The sequence below is a fragment of the Larus michahellis genome, chromosome 2 (assembly GCF_964199755.1).
Source record: "Larus michahellis chromosome 2, bLarMic1.1, whole genome shotgun sequence".
NCBI lineage: Eukaryota > Metazoa > Chordata > Aves > Charadriiformes > Laridae > Larus > Larus michahellis.
Genome location: NC_133897.1, coordinates 148,062,096 through 148,081,239, shown reverse-complemented (window position 1 = coordinate 148,081,239; position 19,144 = coordinate 148,062,096). Strand labels below are relative to the sequence as shown.

Genomic DNA, 19,144 nt, shown 5'->3' with positions numbered 1-19,144 from the left:
TCTGGAGCATTACTTGCCTTCTTAACTTTTAAAGGATAATTTTGTATAGTTTTGTATGTTTTAAGTATGTGTTTCTGCATTTGCTGTACTCTACTCTTAGTTGCTGGAGGAGAGGCAGGAGCAAACAGTGGGAAGAGGTGAGCAGAAGAGGTTTCTCTGTTCAGTTGGTGGTAATAGGTAATCTTCAGCTGTCGGCTTCTCCCTTGCCGTAGATCCTTTGGTACAAAGTAGGAACCTACAGAAACAGGAGGGAGGTCTGACTGCCTTTACAAGAAAGAATTTGAGGATGTAACTGGTACTGCAGGACAAAATGTTTCCGTATTTCGAGGGCTAGAGGAGAGAAACAGTACTTTTCTGATTTATTTTTAGCACCTTAGAAGCCAGATTTTTTAATCATTATAAATGAGCATTGTTTTCTTGCTTGGGTTGAAGTTATTTGATGGAAAGCAGCTATGAATGAGGCTCATGCTGACAGAATTTTGACTTGAAAAAAATGTTTTATCTTGAAACTTACTGGAAGTTGTGATGACTTACAGAGAATTTAAATAGTTGTTTTGTGATTCTGAACTACCTGATGGAACAAATAAATACGTGACACAAACAATAAAGTGCTAAATTCTAAAAAGATAATATTTTTATAATTTCTTTTTTTTTTTCTTTCAGGGAAATCTGATGAACCAAATTGTGATTGTGACCAGTTTCATTGCGCTAATGGGAAGTGTATTCCAGAAAGTTGGAAATGTAATAATATGGATGAATGCGGAGATAACTCGGATGAAGAAATCTGTGCCAAAGCTAGTCCTCTGGCAGCTTCTTCCTTTCAAACTTGTGCTTACAATCAGTTCCAGTGTCTTTCTCGCTTCACCAAGCTTTACACTTGCCTTCCAGAGTCTTTAAAATGTGATGGTAACATTGATTGTCTTGACCTAGGAGATGAAATAGACTGTGATGTGCCAACATGCGGGCAGTGGTTAAAATACTTTTATGGTACTTTCAGTTCTCCCAACTATCCTGACTTCTATCCACCTGGAAGCAACTGCACCTGGCTGATAGACACTGGTGACCATCGCAAAGTAATTTTGCGATTCACTGATTTTAAACTTGATGGTACAGGTTATGGAGACTATGTCAAAATATATGATGGATTAGAGGAGAATCCACGGAGGCTGTTGCGCGTGCTAACAGCATTTGACTCTCATGCTCCCCTCACTGTTGTTTCATCCTCAGGACAGATAAGAGTGCATTTTTGTGCTGACAAAGTGAATGCTGCAAGAGGATTCAATGCCACCTATCAAGTAGATGGCTTCTGTTTGCCATGGGAAATTCCATGCGGTGGAAATTGGGGTTGCTACACAGAGCAGCAACGCTGCGATGGCTACTGGCACTGCCCAAACGGAAGGGATGAAACCAACTGTACCATGTGTCAAAGAGATGAGTTTCCATGCTCTCGAAATGGTGTTTGCTACCCTCGTTCAGATCGCTGCAACTACCAGAATCATTGCCCTAATGGTTCGGATGAAAAAAATTGTTTCTTCTGTCAGCCAGGAAATTTTCATTGTAAAAATAACCGCTGTGTGTTTGAGAGCTGGGTTTGTGATTCTCAAGATGACTGTGGTGATGGCAGTGATGAAGAGAATTGCCCGGTCATTGTGCCCACTAGAGTTATAACTGCAGCTGTCATTGGGAGTCTTATTTGTGGATTGCTGCTTGTCATTGCACTGGGATGTACTTGTAAATTGTACTCACTCAGGATGTTTGAGCGAAGGTAAGTAGAACAGATTTCCTCGATATCTTAAATTTTTAAAATATTGTCGTATCTCTTATTGTTATACTTGAAAAATTTGTATTGATGTATTTTATTGATGCCACAGTTATTGTGGCACGTGATTTCTAAAGGCATTGTCCCTTCTTTGACGGTCAAAAGAGGTTAGTTAAAAGGGGACAGAAGTATTCTGATCACTTGACTATTGACAGTAAAGCTTTCAGATGTTGTTACTGAAAAGAAAGTGTGGAAAAGCTGCATTTCTGCGATTAAATATCTCAATTCTGTATTTAACAGCATGTTTCTTCTATTGTAGACTACGTCATAGTAGGATTACACGTTCTTCAATTTTTATAAAGTAATATAAGGGTCTCTCATAGTGCCTTTTATAAGCCCATGCTCCTTTGTTTTTAGGAATTTATTGTTGAGTTGGTTTTCTTGTTCTTGTCTCAGCTGGACAGACCCATTGGAATGACTGCAAGGACTTATCGTATATTCTTTGTCAATTCAATTAATAAAACTTCATCTGCAGAAATTTATTATTATAATAGTCTGATGTAGTTTTAACTGTATACATCACGGTCTTATGTATTGTGAAATTTCTTTTCTCTTTGAAAGATCATTTGAAACTCATTTGTCAAGGGTTGAGGCTGAACTGTTAAGAAGAGAAGCTCCTCCATCTTATGGACAGTTAATTGCCCAGGGTTTAATTCCACCAGTTGAAGATTTTCCTGTTTGTTCACCAAATCAGGTAAGATTCCAAAGTAGCAGGCAGACCACTTAAAATTTAAGGAGACTGAAATAAAGATATTTTAACTTTCATCTGCATTGTTTTTGTTTTATAGCATTTCCTTTTTTTTTCTTTTCAGGCCAATACTATTATACTAAGGATTAGCCATTGCATAAAATCATGATATGGTAGTGCCACACAGTTTTCATTGCAGGCTTTTTTTTTCTTGTTAATGGATGCCAGTAATGCACACTGTAGAATCCCTCTTGCCTGAAAAGTAATAGATTGGTAGATCTAGTTCTATGTTCTGCATTGGTGGTGTTGTGTAAGTTAAGTTGCAAGATAACAATTTGAAATTTGGGAAAGAGGAACTGAGACTTCTAATGCAAAATGGTAGCTCATATCCACTGTGCATATGGTTTTAGGCATGATCATCTTCACTCTGCGTAGAAAAGATGATGGCAAAGGCAAGGCTGTAATAGCATATAAAATTAACAGGAATGAATAACAAAAGTAAAAGCTAGTAAATGGGAGTTGATAGTGTCTACCCATCTTGATTCTCAAATGGATCATTAGCGCAATTCTTACTTGGTTTATGAATGAATTTCTATCAAAACAACTTTTTCATTTAAAAAGAAATTGGCTTTCAGTTATAATGCTCTTTTGTGAAATAAAGAAAAGTCTTAGTCTAGAACTCCTGCTGTGGTGCTCTATTAAAGTTGGCATTAACCTGTATTATGTGTTGCAGTTAGTACAGCAAAGTTTACTCTTAGTTAGTATTGCTGAGCATGTAAGAAAAATACAGGGCCATGAGAAGGGGAATTGTTTTGGTTTGGGTTTTTTTTATAATTTGAACGGTACTGATTCCATTACACTTATTCTGACATAGATTTCACTTGTTCTTTCATGCGTATACGTTCATGAGCAGCAAGCTGTGATCTGTGACAAAGGATCTTGCAAAGGAAACGGAAAATAAGTTGCAATTTGCATGAGAGACTTTGAAAACTTATCAGAAAGACGACATTGTGAAGATTTTTCAGTAGCTAAATTAGCGCTAAAACTTAATGAGCTTATTAATGAACACGGTGGAATCTCCCATTCTTAATGGATGGGTTATCGTGGTTAAAATAAAGATCAGTATTTTTTTTTTTTTAAAAACAACTCTGTACTTTTACAAATTCGGTTTGCTGTCATCTTTTCCAAAATTAAGCTTTACCAGTTTGATGCAGCTGTGCTTACACGCCTCTTGAGGTAGGGTTACCTTTGGAAGGTCTGGTAAGACAGGGCCATTGTCATGCCCAAATGTGTAAGTCCTCTGGTACGGGTAACTTGGAGCAAACCAATGCTTCCTGCACATCCATACCCCGTATGGGACACTTCAATTTGGTGCATGTTGAACACGTTTAGGAACCGTTACAATTTTCAGACAAACTTAGCTTGCTCAGACCCATTTTTCATCATGAAACCCCACAAAGGTAGCCTAAAGGTCTTGAGGTTTACTAAAATGAAGTCTCCCGATAGAGAGGACAATTCTAGAAGACCCAGACGTGTAGTAACTGCACTTGGAGATTAGTACTGGAGCTTTTGAAAAACTGGGCAATTACTGAAATTTTCTTTTATCTTCAGTTTGACTTAAATTGAATTGACCACTGTTCCTTTGGACGTATTTTAAATTATTTTTCAGAACTAAAATATAGTGGAATTTGAAAGACTTCCTGAAAGTGGCAATCTTTCATAGTGCATACAACAAAATGTAGTTGTGTCATAGTCGTTCTATGTAACCATCATTTCACACTCCATAACAATACAAATGCACGGACAATGGTTTTGAACAATGAAAGAGTGTTAGTAAATTCCCATTGTGAAAACCAGTGTTTCTGATAAGACTTGTGGCCTTGAAAACTTAAGTGTCTATTCTGGGAAATTAACTAGCATAAAAATAAGGAATAGTAGGGAGCAGGCCATCACCTTCAAAAATAATGAGCAGGTTCTATAGCATTGATGCTTCCACAATAAAAAATTTTACTCTTATTTAAAGAATCGACTTGCATTGTTTAAAAAAAAATATGTTTTCCAGAGGAGAGAACATTAGTAAGGCTAAAAGCTTAAGAGACAATGTAAATTGTATTCTATAAATTATAAAGCTCAAATTAATTTTTTAATATGGTTAAGTGTTGGGGAAAGGCAGTCAGTATTAAATCAGGATGTGTTCAGCTTGCTTTATTTTGAGCAATATATGCATTTTCAGATTGCAAATCTGCGTAGGACTGAAGATACCTATTCGAGATTTCCTAGAAGTTAGTAGTGTCGAGCTAGAGGAATCTCGGTTGTGCTGGTTTGTACGTAATGCTTTCTGCCTAAAATTGATACATGCCTTCAGAGCTGGATTTTTAAGGGTGGGTAGTGGTCTCTCCAGTAGCTTTTGAAAGTAAGGCTACTGAACATGTGTTTTTATATGCTTGAATTCAAATATCATGCTATGAACTATTGGAAGGGAAGAGGTAGGTTGTCATGAAGTATTGTTTGGATACTGTGCTGTGTATGCCCTGTGGCATCGGAAGGATTCTGGAAGGGAGCTGAAGATGACAGCATGAGAACACTGAAGTTCGGTGTTCATAAACAAAGTGCATACGCATATATGTTTAAGTGTTTAATGGGGGGGAGGGAAAAGGCTGTTCTGAAGAATATTCTGTATTTTTGCCATAGACTTCATTAAAAGATGCAAATATGGACTTTATTTTGTAATTAAACACATCTGTGAATATTTTCAGAATCATGGGCATCTGGCAGATCTTCTACCCTAGTATTTGAGAATTGAGCTACTTAGCAGAGGCACTGTTTTCTGTAAGCTTGAGGAAGGGAGCCCCAAGTCAAAGGTGTTAATATGTTTGTGTTTACTGCACAATTTAAAAGTTACACAAGATTTTAAGCAGAAAAAATTCAGTCATGCATTGTTCTATAGCTGAATGGCTAGAAAATATATACCAAATGCGGGAAATGTATGGTTTAGAGCACATAAGATAATTTTAATTAAATGGAAGCATTAAAGCATTTTGAAACTGGAATTAACTGATTATTCCAGAATGGGGAAGAAATCAAACTACAAGCCTCTGCTAGAGTGGATATTTAATGTAGTCTCTATTCTAGGCAGCCCCCTGGTAGTGGATAAGAAAAGGTCACCTCTGTTAAATCTTTCTGGAAGATTTCATTTTTAAGTCCTAAACTTTTTGAGGCATGTTTCTATGTATTGTATTCTAAAATCCACAGCGACTACTTTATTTTCTGGGTAAGATTTTACGTAACAGATCTTGCGTACCTGCTGTACTGGGTCTGCACCGGGTCTGTGGACATACTTTTCTGTAATCAGTGCTCCATATCCAGGTTATAGAGCATTGGTTTTCACTTTGCCTTTATTCAGAGGACCTTGATTTTGGCAGAAACACATCTTGTATACTTCATTGCTCTTTTATTCCCCCTTTGCTTCCATACATATTTCCATTTAATTTCCCTCTTCATAATGTTTTTTCCTCAAGAGAATCTAAACTTCTTCACGCCTGCTTTGTTTTTAAAATAGCCTATTGCTACGTAGACCAGATCCTTAATATTAAAGACGCAACATCTTTTTTAATATTTAAGACTCCACATTTAACTTTGTGGTTATATGCCGTTTTGCACGATAGTTGTTCTTTTGTTAGAACAGTGGCAACATACCGTTAACACTTGATTGTTGCTTGTCTTTTCTCATTTAGGCTTCAGTTCTGGAAAACCTGAGACTGGCAGTACGATCTCAGCTTGGATTTACCTCAATCAGACTGCCTATTGCTGGCAGATCAAGTAACATTTGGAATCGAATTTTTAATTTTGCAAGGTCGCGTCATTCTGGATCATTGGCATTGGTCTCAGCGGATGGAGATGATGTTGCCAGCCAAAGTACTAGTAGAGAAGCTGAAAGAAATAATAGTCACAGAAGTCTCTTTTCAGTTGAATCTGATGATACAGACACAGAAAACGAAAGAAGAGACACAACAGGAGCAGTTGGTGGTGTTGCTGCCACCTTGCCTCAGAAGGTCCCTCCTGCAACAGCAATAGAAGCAACAGTCGGAGCGTGTGGGAGTTCCTCTGCTCAGAGCGGCAGTAGTGGTAACACAGAGAGCGGAAGAGAAGTGACAAGTGTAGAACCCCCAAGCACAAGTCCCGCACGTCACCAGCTCAGTAGCGCGCTAAGTCGTATGACTCAAGGCTTACGCTGGGTGCGCTTTACTTTAGGGAGATCAAGCTCAGTGAATCAGAACCAAAGTCCTTTGAGACAGCTTGATAATGGGGTAAGTGGAAGAGAAGAGGATGATGATGTTGAAATGTTAATTCCAGTCTCTGATGTAGCATCAGACTTTGACATGAATGACTGTTCAAGACCTCTACTTGATCTCAGCTCAGATCAAGGACCAGGGCTTAGACAGCCTTACAGTGCAACACATCACGGTGTAAGGTCATGCAGTCGAGATGGCCCCTGTGAGAGCTGTGGCATCGTACACACTGCCCAGATACCCGACACTTGCTTAGAAGCAACAGTGAAAAATGAAACTAGTGACGATGAGGCATTATTACTCTGCTAGGTACGGATTGTTTAGGAAAGATTGTGTACAAGTTGGAGCAATATCTGTCATTGTTTTGTACTTCACGATTAAAACTAGTTTTTAGTTTTAAAAAATCCAGGACAACGTTATGTTTAAACTATTTTAGCCTGTGTGGTTGATTAAACATTTCTTATACTGGATGACGTTATGGAACTATTAGAGTGAACGTTTTAATGGCTCTGAATACGTGATGTGTGTATCCAGTATAATCTGATTACTCTTTAAACTGAAGTTATCCCAGTTAGTTTCAAATTTAGTTTATCCTGGTACTGTACTGTAGTTCAAACCAGAAACATGGCTGCTTAAGACTTATTTGGCTGCCTGTTTAACCCCATATTAACAGGTGAATTTGTACAGAATTATTTTCCTTTAGGAATTGACTCTGTTGTATTATTGCCAACGTACTTGTAACTTAATATACTAAATGCTGGTAAGGATTGTTAATGTAAAATATGTACTTTTCTTTGAGTTTATACACCACTTTGTCTAAATACTCTTGAATTTCATCATAATGTGAACTTATTTAAAGGGAGGAGAGACTTTCTCCAGGAGCATTCTATTTTTCTCAGAAGTACAAAATGCAATGATTTGTGAAATTCAGATATAATAGATAAACTGATGGCAAAAGCTTTTATAGCACTGACTTTCCTAAACTGCAATCTAATATGGTACAGCCAAATAGTATGTAAAACCCCCAGCCATTAGTCTTTTTGATTTGAAGTAAAAAAGGGCCGAAGATATTACAATGTGTTAGTTCTTTAAATATCTGGTATGTACAAATACACTACAGAACAAGTTCCAACTGGTAATAGATCTTTCCCTAATACTGTAGGTTATAAAGCTTGTTTGGACTCAAGGGATTTGCACTAAAATCATATTAAGGTCTCTAATGAGCTTAGTGCACAAGCACTATCACTTTAAGTACTATTATTGTCTAATATTGCAATGGCTATATATTTCCATGGCTCTTTTCTTGGGGTGTTGCATTTTTGTTGCAATTGAATTTGCTTTACTAATTCCCTATTTATTCGTTGTATTTAAAAACTGGTTTACTTGGTTGCAGACTGGTTGTTTAAAAAAAAAACACATCCCTTTCAGTGTATTTTTTTTTTTAAATGATATTACGTGTTGGAGAAAAAAGATCAGTGGGGAAAAAAGCTCGTAACTTCCAATTTTGTAATAAGCAGGTTAATATGTGGCTACTAGTGTGACAACAAGAATCTACACCTTTTAAAAACAAAAATGTCAACTACTGTTTTATTTATTCTTTGCCAGTCTGTTTTTAGTAGGCTTAAAGATCCAGTATGAAATGTATTTGTGTGTGATTGTATGCTATTTATTAAATTTTAAATACTTTGTTGAATGTCATTTTAAAGCATGTTTAAAGTCTTGTGCATTTCTGTCGTGTTACGCTGTCGGGCAGAACTGACTAAAATGTTTTAATATGTATCAAAATTAAATTGAATTTTTGTTATGTTTTTGAGGTACTTTTAAAGACAAATCCAAGGTCTGTCTGGCTTTTTCTTTTATTTTTTAAAAATCCTCATCTCTGAAGTACAAATCACATGCAGAAGAAACAAATAATTGAATGGATTCCAAAGTGTATATACCTTCTCCCTCTTCTCTTCTTTCACAGACACTGGGATGAGAAAAATAAACTATTTTACCATCTGGTTGATTTTATTCATGAGAATTAGCAGGTAAAATCTGAGTTCAGGACACGGTTATGTAGATTTGTGCTTTTGAGGAACTTATGTGCAATACAGTTGTAAAAGATTTTATTATAATGACCATGCAGTTTTAAGTTTCAGAACAGATCACATCACACTGGTACCAGATCAGGTACAGACTGGCCCATAATTACACATACCCGAGTAGAAGTCATCAATGGCCATTTTTATTCACATTGAATAATATCTAAATCTGTGGGTAATCTTTAGTCTGACTTCAGTGGCATTGCTTATAGAGCAGGCAAATTTGCAATATGAACATGGTAACACACCCTGAAATATATGTGAACAGTATGTCCTGGTATAAAATACTGGGTTTTTAAACCTTCCTAACTAATTGTCGTTAGAAAGTGGTCGTGGAAATGTTTGTCCCCGAGGCAGATACGTTTTGAAGAAAGAGTCTTCACAGAAAACCTTTGGTGTTATATACACACGCATAAAGTGACCTAAACTTGTTCCATTAGATGCCCCAAATAGCATGTACCTACGGACTCCATATTGCAGATGTAAAAAGATCACAATGTTTAATTTGTTTTAAAAGAGAAATGCTACACATTTAACTGAGAAGTTGGATTTCATTTAGAATTTGGAAAATTGTAAATAAAATTCATATTTGTATGAGGCTAATTTGTTCCAGTGATTTCTTTCGTAATGAATTTAAAGGGAGTGATCAAATGTTCTCTTGATTGATACTGATTGCGTTTCCTTTTGGTTGGTTAGTTATTTTTTCGGGGTGGTTTGGGTTTTGGGGTTTTTTTTGGTTTTGTTTGTTTGTGGTTTGTTTGGGTTTTTTTAACTGAGGTTTCTGTTGAGTCATGGTACTTTATTTCTTATTTTGGAGCTACTCAAACGAATGTTTTATTTAAGTGACTTTTCATACAGCTGTGTTACAGTGCTAGGGCATTTTGAATCAAAGTCAGAATGATTTACTGTGGAATTACCTTACTTTCTGTAATAAATCACTTTCATCTGAAAGCTTTGAAGAACGTGGGCTATTGTGAGGTGATTTTTCTCCTCACGTAAAGCTTTCTAAGCACGGAAGGAGTTTGTCATCGTTCTTTTATGCGTATCACACTTTTCTTGTCGTTTGATTTGCATTGAAACATTAAAGGGGGTGACTGAGCCTCCAATGCTACAAGGACTTGTTTCCAAAGTCAAGTCCGTTTTCTGTACAAGTTCAGCAGGTATTGCTGGTAGCTCTTCTTTCAAAACAGGTTCTCAGAGAGGATGCTGGAATGAGTTACGGTATCTTGTGTTTCACTTCCTAGCCAAATGCCAAAGCAAGAATTTGTGGCAAAGCTTGGATTCAGTCTAGGAAAATCACAGTTCAAGTTTGGGTCACAAATACTTTTTCAGTGAGTCCTTACATGAAATACTTACTGTAGATCAAAGTTAATCATGGGTTTTCCTGTTGAGATGAGGTTTTGCTTCCTTTTCTGAAAAGTGAATGTTTACTGGCCTGTTTCATTCTCCAGCAGCTCTTTGACTGATGCAATTGTCCGGAGGAAGTAGTGCACGTTTTCCACAAATCTTTAACAGCTTTAATCTTCCTGTAGTTGTGATGAGTGATTATTTTTTTTTTCTGTTTGAGTTTTTTTTTGTTGTCGTTGTTGTTTTTTTTTGACTCTGTCTCTGTTCTTCCTCACCTGTGAGTTTCTGAAAATAAGCAGTTGGTAACTGAACTCTTCCAGGATTTCACCTACAATCCAGTTGCCCAAAATGGGGAATGTTCTGGAAGGATAAGAGAGAAGTCTGTCCTGTCCCTTTGCCAAGTGACTGGAGGTACAGGGAGGTAAGCAGATACATAGTTAAAACTGCTTTCCTTCTAGCCTCTTTTGTGATTTACTACCGTAGTTAGCTTTCCCTCATCAAAGTAAATGAGTTCATGCATATTTATCTTGATACCGACAAGTTTTATAGCAGAATGTTCCTATCACATCAATTTATTTGCCCAGTTTGAGGCTTCCATTCACATCCAGTAACACACTATGGTCTGTCTGGTGAATAGCAATTTGGGGGAAGAGAATGTTATACCCACTAAATTTAAGTATTATCTAACAATTTGGATAGACAAAACTTCCTCCATAACTAATGGGAGAAATGACAGAAGCAGCTCTATAAGCAATCTAGGTTAGTGGTTCCTAATTGCGCTTTGAGAAGGGGCGTTTGGAGAAAGCTAGCATTAACCAAATGTAGCTAATCTCTGTGAATATGCTGACACAAATTAGTGTTTGTAGCAGAAGAGCTTAGATTTCAGCATTTCATTCCTTATGAGCAAGTTGTATCGTGTTATCAAAGTACTAGAGAAAAGATACAATCTGAAAGAATTTACTTCGCTTGCATTCAGTTTGAAAGATTATTCCCCATTAGTCACTCTCTATGCTGCTTGTGCAGGAAGGAAAGGGATGGAACATAGGAGGCAAAAACAATTAAGATAAAAAGATGAGTCACTGTATTTTGATTTTGAATTATGGTGGAGTTGTAATAAAATGGACTAGGAACTTTAAAGGGATATAATAATAATTATTACATTGTGCAAAGGATTTTTATAGTTTTTGAGATAAACAATTGTAGGAGACCCTCCAAAAGTAAGTCAAAATGGGTAGGGCATGTCAAATCTGCAAAGTATAAGAGAAGGAAAGGAGGAGTTCTGGTGTAAGGTGCGTTTCCTAACAATAATGCAAAATGTAAAGGACAAAGGAATAAGCTTGTTGTAAGGAGTAAGGAAAAGATCCCTGGAATAAGGATATGTTGTAGATATTATCTAACAGGGGCAGGTATCTGAATCTAGACCAGAAATCTCAGATTTTGTCACAGTATTGTTGACTTGTGGTGTTACAGAGGTAAGGCAGAACGATTAGCAGAATTGTGTTGGGACCCTTGCAACCAAGTACTCAAGTGTCTGAAGGCATGCCAACTGAAATAATTTTTAGCTGCTTCTCCAGGTGTAGAAAACTGATCAAGAGCAATTGGCAAAATGTATTGTTTTAAACCTGTCGTCTTTCCTATGGTCAGCTAAGAAGCAGTTCTGGAGCATCAGATGAGAAACAAAGGCAGGAGCAATATGCAGGATAATGAGGAAGGTCATAAACATATCTCATTTCTGCAGTGGTATGGCAAGGAACAGAGATGTTCAGCTTTGCTTTCTCTTGCCTGGTGTGTTGGGCAGCGGTTAGAATTCTGACTTTGTGCTCCTTCAAAAGAGAGATGTTGAGTTTGAGAATCGGCCACAACAATGTAAATAACATTTTACAGTGTTTTTTCCAGATAATGCATTAGTAAAAATAATAGCTTCTAAAGGAAACTAATCTCTGTGCTTTTGTGGTTGTTTCTTGGAGTTTGGAAAAATCCCACCTAGGAACTGGCTTTCTTTGGCTGCGCTTATCCACCAGGAAGCAACTGCTGCATCTGATGAGTCTCTTTCCCAGAACATCCTGAGACTTAGAACTTAAATGCCTGAGCTGAACTGCCTTTGTGGTCTCATGGGTATTTAGAAGGTGTTTATTTTATTGGACCCTTAGTAAGCCACTAAGGGAAGTGAGTATTTAAAAGAGCACAGTATTACAGTTCCTTAGATGCTACTCTGCTGGATTCCTGGTCTTTTCTCTTCCTTGATTGTGCTGTCTGTGATCCATTTGGGTTGAGCAGGTTCAAGGAGCAAGAAACACTTAGTCTTATGAAAATGAGAACAGTGAGCAACTGTTGTCACTTTAAAAATGTAGGATGGTCTTCAGCACATGCAATAGTTTTGGCTGCCTTCCCGCATGTCACACGTGGGGTCCAAGGCTGCAGCATCACTTCCAATGTATTTGGGGGAAGATTGGCACTAGGAGCTTGGATGTGGCCCAGTGCTTACACTAAGGAGAGCATATTTATGATTGTACAGGTGACATGGAACGATGGTAATCAACTCCTTTCATCATCTCTTTTTTTAGCCTAGTTTTATTATAGAAAACCAATAGGATGTACTTGCTAGTTCTGGAAAGCGTTTACAACTGAAGAAGCCTTTAGAGATTAGATTTTAAAACATCACCACTTGTCTGCGTCTACAAATCTGTCTCATGAAAGTAGCCAGCACCAGATTGTTCGGAAAGCTAGTTACGAAGTTTTCAGGAGAGGCACCTGACTGTTCTCACAATTATGAAGACTTTCCAGGTAGAATTACATGTAGATCATTTTATTTCATTGAATGAGTATTAAATTCCATCTGCAGAAAAGAGGAGTATGAAAGTAAATCCCAGATGAACAGGTGTTATGGATTCTTTATAGGAATTGCAGAGAAATGCCTCCTGAGTATTTAGAGTGCTTCTGACTTTCTGAATATGGGAAAAGATAACCATTCATTCCCTTCTGTAAATCCAGAGTTCACCTCAAACTGATAAATCTTTACACCTATTCTCCAAATCCAAGTGCTTTTCCAGCATTACAAAAAGTCAGTGGTATCTTTTCTGGTAATTTTCTTGAGTTGAAAATCTGGTTAATGATCCAGTCTTTCTTCCTTGGAGGAAAGTTTTCAAAAATAGAAAATATGATTAATAACGCATCTTCATTAGCCGAGTTTTCTCCCCACTGCTCATCATCAGGCTCTAGTTTTTGTCACAAAACATCTTTACTGTTTGTCCAAAAGCCTATTTGTCTCCCTCTCCTGCGTTTTGGGACACATCTCTGCTTCACCAACTTTTATTTGAAGCTTAATGCCAATAAGAATCTTTGGGTTAAGAAAATGCTGAAGTGATGATAGAAGGGCTTTTCAGAAATAGCATATGGTAGGAAGGATGTGAAAATGGAAGCGAAGGGCGAATAAGAATAACATGAGATAATTACAGCAGAAGATAGAAATTAGTAACATTTTATGCTAGGAGGCAGAAGTTAAAGGTTCCAGGGGGAGGTGGGTGAGCGTGTGTGTCTCAGAAGACTTTAAAGTGACTGTGCCTTCATTATAATGACTTTCAGAAGACATCCTCAAGGTCTTCTGAATGTTTCAAACTTCTTGCAAAACTATTCCTTAATTTGCTGAAGTACTTTCTTTTGGCAAATAATAGATGTGGATTGCATTTTCTTTGGGGTTCTTCATCTTAAAATTAAATCAGTTAAGTTAATCATTAGTTCACTAAGAAATCTCTTTGATCATACTTCTGTGATAGCTACACTAAACAAGACATTCCAATGTTTAGATTTCCAGGATTATTTGCTTTGCTGCAGACCACAAAAGCATTAGCGTAAGATTCAAGTGCGGGGTTGCAATTGGTGACTTTCTGCAATATCTCTCAAATCATGGAATTACTATGTAATATTTTAGGATGAGTAAATGTTTCTTAACAGGACAATTCCCTGCACAGTAGTGGTTTAAACCCAGCTGGCAGCTAAGCCCAGCATCGCACAGCCACTCGCTCTTTCCCAGTGGGATAAGGGAGAGAATTAGAAGAGTGTAAAAGTGCAAAAACTCATGAGTTTGAGACAGACAGTTTAATAACTAAAGCAAAAGCTGTACATGCAAGCAAAGCAAAATAAGGAATTGATTCACTGCTTCCCATCAGCAAGCAGGTGTTTAGAGCCATCCCCAGGAAAGCAGGGCTCCATTATGCATAACAGTTACTTAGGAAGACAAATGCCATCACTCTCAACTTCCCTCCCTTCTTCTCCCAGCTTCTGTTGCTGAGCATGACATTGTAATGTATGGAATATCCCTTTGCTCACCTGGGGTCAGCTGTTCCAGCTGTGTCCCCTCCCAGCTTCTTGGGCATCCCCAGCCTGCTTGCTGGTGGGGTGGTGTGAGAAGCAGAAGAGGCCTTGATATGAGCACTGCTCAGCAGTAACTAAACCATCCCCATGTTATCAACACTGATTTCATCGCAAATACAACGTATAGCTCCATACAAGCTACTATGAAGAAATTTAACCCTCTCCCAGCCCAAATCGGTACGACAGTGCGGAGTCAGCCACTGATTACAGAGCAAAGACTTGTTTTAAACTGTGCAAAGCGAAGGATAAAAGGTTTTGTGGGTGAGTGAAGGTTACAAAGCTGAGTAGGAGCCAGAGGCCTCGTTGCAGCAGCAACGCATATTCAGTGACCACTAAGAATATGGGGCCAGTTCTCTTCTCACAGCATTATAAGGATTATTTCTGTCCCACAGGTGGCATTTCAGGCCATTCTTTCCAGAGACAGATGAGTTGTTAAATATCAAATATTTACTTAATGTATGTAAATGCAGCTGATGTGATTTTATCTTGTTTGTCCAAATGTACTAAATAAAAGGACTGCTTAGGTAGACTGTTGTTATTTGTCAACAAGCTATTTCATGTGTTCAAAACCACTTCTGGGGGATTCAGTTTTCCTAGGAACGGCTTTATAAGGCCTGACTCTGAATTATCTTGCTGGTTTGTGGGACCTGCAGCTCTGAGTTGGGCACGAAGTTACAGGTGGGAAGGTTTGGAGACTTAAGAATAGGATCCACAAAGTCTAAATTAGCCAGGAGGAAATCGGAGGAGGAGAAATGGAGCTCAAGCCTGATCCTGTTCAGAAACAGAGGTAAATAGGGTTTTGAGCTGTGCTAGTCTTCAACATTTAGGTGTCAAAGTCTTGTCAGCCTTTTGCTGCACAACACACGAAAAAGGGAACTGAATACCCTGGCGCTTACCCTGAATACCGTGGTCTGCTGTGATGTGGCAGGCCTGCCTTCAAGTCTCCCTCTGCCCCATTTTGGGGAGGGATTTCAGCAGGAACAGTCTACCACTACCACTAGCCTAAGAACATACTTGGAGATGATTATCTAGGTCTATCACGTGGAAAATAATTTTGTAGAAATAACTAAATAGTCATTGACCAGGGAGAAGTAGTAAGAAAGTGACTATTTTTGTTTGGCAGTTTGGGTACTGAGCTGGGAGACCCAGAATGAAGCCTCTTTGCCAATAAATACTTAATATTTTGTTGATGCTGTTCCACTTGAAGTCATTAAACATCAATTCGGGCAGGCATATGAACTTGACTGCTGCACTCCTTGTGACTGCACATGATCAAATGAATCCTTGTCTTTGCCACCCCCTCTCCTCACTTGACAAAGGTCACTTCATCCATACAAAGTGAAACTGTTGTACCTGAGACATACCCATCTCAGATCCCTGTCAGTCCAGCTATTCAGGCGTCCATATGCACGGTGGGAGAAATGGCTTTACTGCCTCAGCAGCAGCACAGATTCAAAGTACAGCCCCGTTACCCCATTTCATTGTCCACCTGGACCTCTTCCACCCTTGCTCTCTAATGTTCACAATTTCTGTCTTACAGGACTATAGTTTGACTGCCCTCCTGCATCTTTTTTGCCCTGCTCTTTATCTGAATAATCATATTGCTGAAACTCAGCTCTTCCTGACCCATCAATACTGTTGTAATTAGTGAGCCAGAGTTCATGACTGAATTCCCATCATAGGACCTTGACCCTTGTCGTCTTACTAGCTTCAAATGCAGCAGATCTGGAAGGTGCAGGTTACCCTTTTCCTGCCTGTTCAGCACCACACAGATTCCCCAGGAGCCCTGCATAAACGGGAATCATAAGATGAGACAATTTGAGATGAGCAGATACAAAGGCAAACGTCTGGTACTGCTTTCCTACCCACTGGGAGAGAAGGAAGAAATGTGATATGCTGATGGGAAGGTGAACATTTTCCAAATCTAGTGTTATTTGTCTATGTGTCTTTTTGGCAGCATAAGTGCACACCCTCTTATGGCCCTCAGAGACAACATTCTGTCTTCTGAAGCCATTGTCACCGAATTGGAAGAGGCTGAGGGGATGAAGATGCTGGTGCTCAGCAGATTCAGGGACAGGCTTGAGCAGTGTCACTGCTCAGTATGCAAACCCTGGGTTACCAGAGGAGAGAAGCTGGAAAAGTCCATAGAGCAGGTGCCTCTGAGACGGTGTAGAGGTCTTCCCTATTCTTCTGCTCTAAGCCTTTAGTTCATCTTCTAGCCATCCAAATTTTATTTTCCCTCCTCTTTTTCCAGGTCTGTATTATGAAAGTCACAAGCTGCTTCTCTCAGATGGGCTCATGCCAGCCCTGTATGAAACCCACCACAGAAGCCCTGGATTTCCCTTTCTACCTGGACCTTGCTGCCTGGTGGCAGGCTCCGCCGCCCTGGCCCTCAGGAAGGAGCTGCTCTTGGGTGCAGGGGCCCACCACAGCCCAGTGCGGCCAGCGGTGGCCAGCGGCTGCTGCCTGCGCAGGCCAGGCCCAGGCGGGGACGCCGGCAGTTGTGAGGGCAACAATGGGGGTCAGCGGGGAGCACCAGCCTGAGGACACTGGGCACGGGGCTGCAATGCAGATGGCGCAAGGCAGCAGCTACCGGAAGATTGCTTTTGCACGGTTCTTTGAGAGTGACCACACATCTCTGGCGCTCGAGCCTCCTGCTGACGCGGTGAGGAGAGGCCTCGGCAGGCTCCAGAAACCCCCGAGGGGCTTCCCCCTCAACCCTGTGTATTGTCCAAGTAGTGGCACTGGGGATGGGGGAAGGCTGCGTTTGAGTCCTGAGGGTTGTGTGTCCCAAATCATTTTCTGAGAAACGGTTCGGGAGCAGTTCCTGATGGCTGATGTCCTCCGGTGGTGGCTCAGTCCCATGGCAGCAGAATGATCCCCACCATAGCAGCCTGCTGGGGCTCAGCTGAGTGTGGCGCTTGGACCACGGCAGCCCTGCGCTCTCCCGGGCCCTCTGCACAGGCACGACTCACAGGCTCCCCGGACACTGCTGCAGGGAGCTCAGGTCACCCTCAGGCACCCCAGCCCAAGGATCGATATCTCTCTCTCTGGGGAGCTCAGGTCACCCGTGGTTTCCTCAAACCCCATCACAAAGATTTGGGTCACTTTTGGGCATCACAAGCCGACGAATGGCCACATTTTCAAAACAGCCCAGCACATTTCAAGCCCCTGGGTGTACAGGGCAGGCTGGAGTGAGTGCCATCAGAGCCCAGCCGGATACTCCTGAAAGTCTGGCCCCGCTTTCTCCAGGCAGAGTCCAGAGCAGAAAGGGCCTGAAGCCAGTGCTCTGCCAGCAGCCTGCGCTCCGGCTCGCTGCTCTCGTGGGGCATTGGTGATCCACCGGAGGTGGTAGGTGGAGCTGCCAAGGGCAGAGGGGGCAATTCCCCTGGTGTCTGTTTAAAGAGCACTGTGTGGTGTGTGTTTAGGGCCGTTTGGAGATAACCTGCTGCTCTGGGAGAAGCTGTGAAATACTCTCAGGCAAGAGCAACTTTCTGAGCTGGGGCTTCACTCTTGCCTTCTAGGCTCACATGCCTCCCCAAAAGCTGGCTCAGCAGAGACTTTTGATCAAGGGGGGAAAAGTCGTGAACGATGATTGTTCTGTGGTGGCTGATGTGTACGTGGAAGATGGAGTGGTGCAGCAAGTGGGACCGAACCTAAACCCTGAGCCATCAACTGGACTCGTTGTGCTGGATGCGACCAACAAGCTAGTGATCCCTGGGGGCATCGATACTCATACACACATGCAGTTCCCTTTTATGGGTAGCAGATCAAAAGATGACTTCTATACTGGAACAAAGGTGGGTGCACATATGCATGTCTGTGTGTCCGTCTGAGCTTAGAAAGGGGTGTCTGCTGATTAATCAATATTACTTCTAAAAGAGAGACTAGAGGATGTGCAATTGTTACTGTCTCTTGGTTGGGGCATTGTGATAAGTGGTTGGGGTACTCAGAGGTCCACTTTCAACCAGTATGTTACTTGGGTTCCTTCAGGGACTTTTCTGGCTGCGGGTGGCAAGTGTTAAGCACAGTCATTTACCCTGGCTGTCACCATGCAGACTACAACTTGCATTGGTACAGGCAACAAGCTTCATATTTTCTGAGCAAAGGTTAACTAAAGCAACAATTTAACTCCCCAGTGCATCGGGAGCACTTCTATGGTAATCTGACCTTTCTCCTCTGTTAGCGTGGAGGAATGCAAGCTTTTCTTCTGTCATTGACTTCAGACCTTACTGTGTCTCTCAATGAAAGTTCAAATACACCTCCTAAAAGTATCTCATTTCTCCCAGCCTTACACTCGGAGTGTTTTTTTTCAGCTTTTTAGCTAATCTCATTACATTCCCTGCATTAGCAGTGTATCAATTAACAGTATTATGCATCTTCTCCATACTGTAAAAATACTCATACAGAGCTCTCTGAAATTTGTAAGGTGCTTTTCTAAAAGCCTTGCTCTTCATGCTGAAATCCTTGGCCCTCAGAAGGGATCACAGTGCCCTGCTTGGCTTGTGTGTTAGCCAGCATCCTCAGAGAGCCTGTATATCCTGTC

At 40.2% G+C, this 19,144-nt stretch overlaps 2 protein-coding genes across 3 annotated transcripts in view; both read left to right on the top strand.

The window, feature by feature from the left end:
* The window catches only part of LRP12 (LDL receptor related protein 12), a 52,830-nt gene extending 43,347 nt beyond the window's left edge, over positions 1 to 9,483 (top strand). For both annotated transcript variants that reach the window (XM_074577642.1, XM_074577641.1), the window contains 3 exons: positions 664 to 1,765; positions 2,381 to 2,513; positions 6,242 to 9,483. In XM_074577642.1, coding sequence (XP_074433743.1) covers positions 664 to 1,765; positions 2,381 to 2,513; positions 6,242 to 7,105 — 2,099 coding nt within the window. In that variant the 3' untranslated portion in view covers positions 7,106 to 9,483. The remainder of the gene's footprint in view (positions 1 to 663; positions 1,766 to 2,380; positions 2,514 to 6,241) is intronic.
* Positions 9,484 to 18,031: 8,548 nt separating this feature from the next.
* The window catches only part of DPYS (dihydropyrimidinase), a 33,743-nt gene continuing 32,630 nt past the window's right edge, over positions 18,032 to 19,144 (top strand). Inside the window, exon 1 of the mRNA XM_074573659.1 lies at positions 18,032 to 18,398. Coding sequence (XP_074429760.1) covers positions 18,129 to 18,398 — 270 coding nt within the window. The 5' untranslated portion in view covers positions 18,032 to 18,128. The remainder of the gene's footprint in view (positions 18,399 to 19,144) is intronic.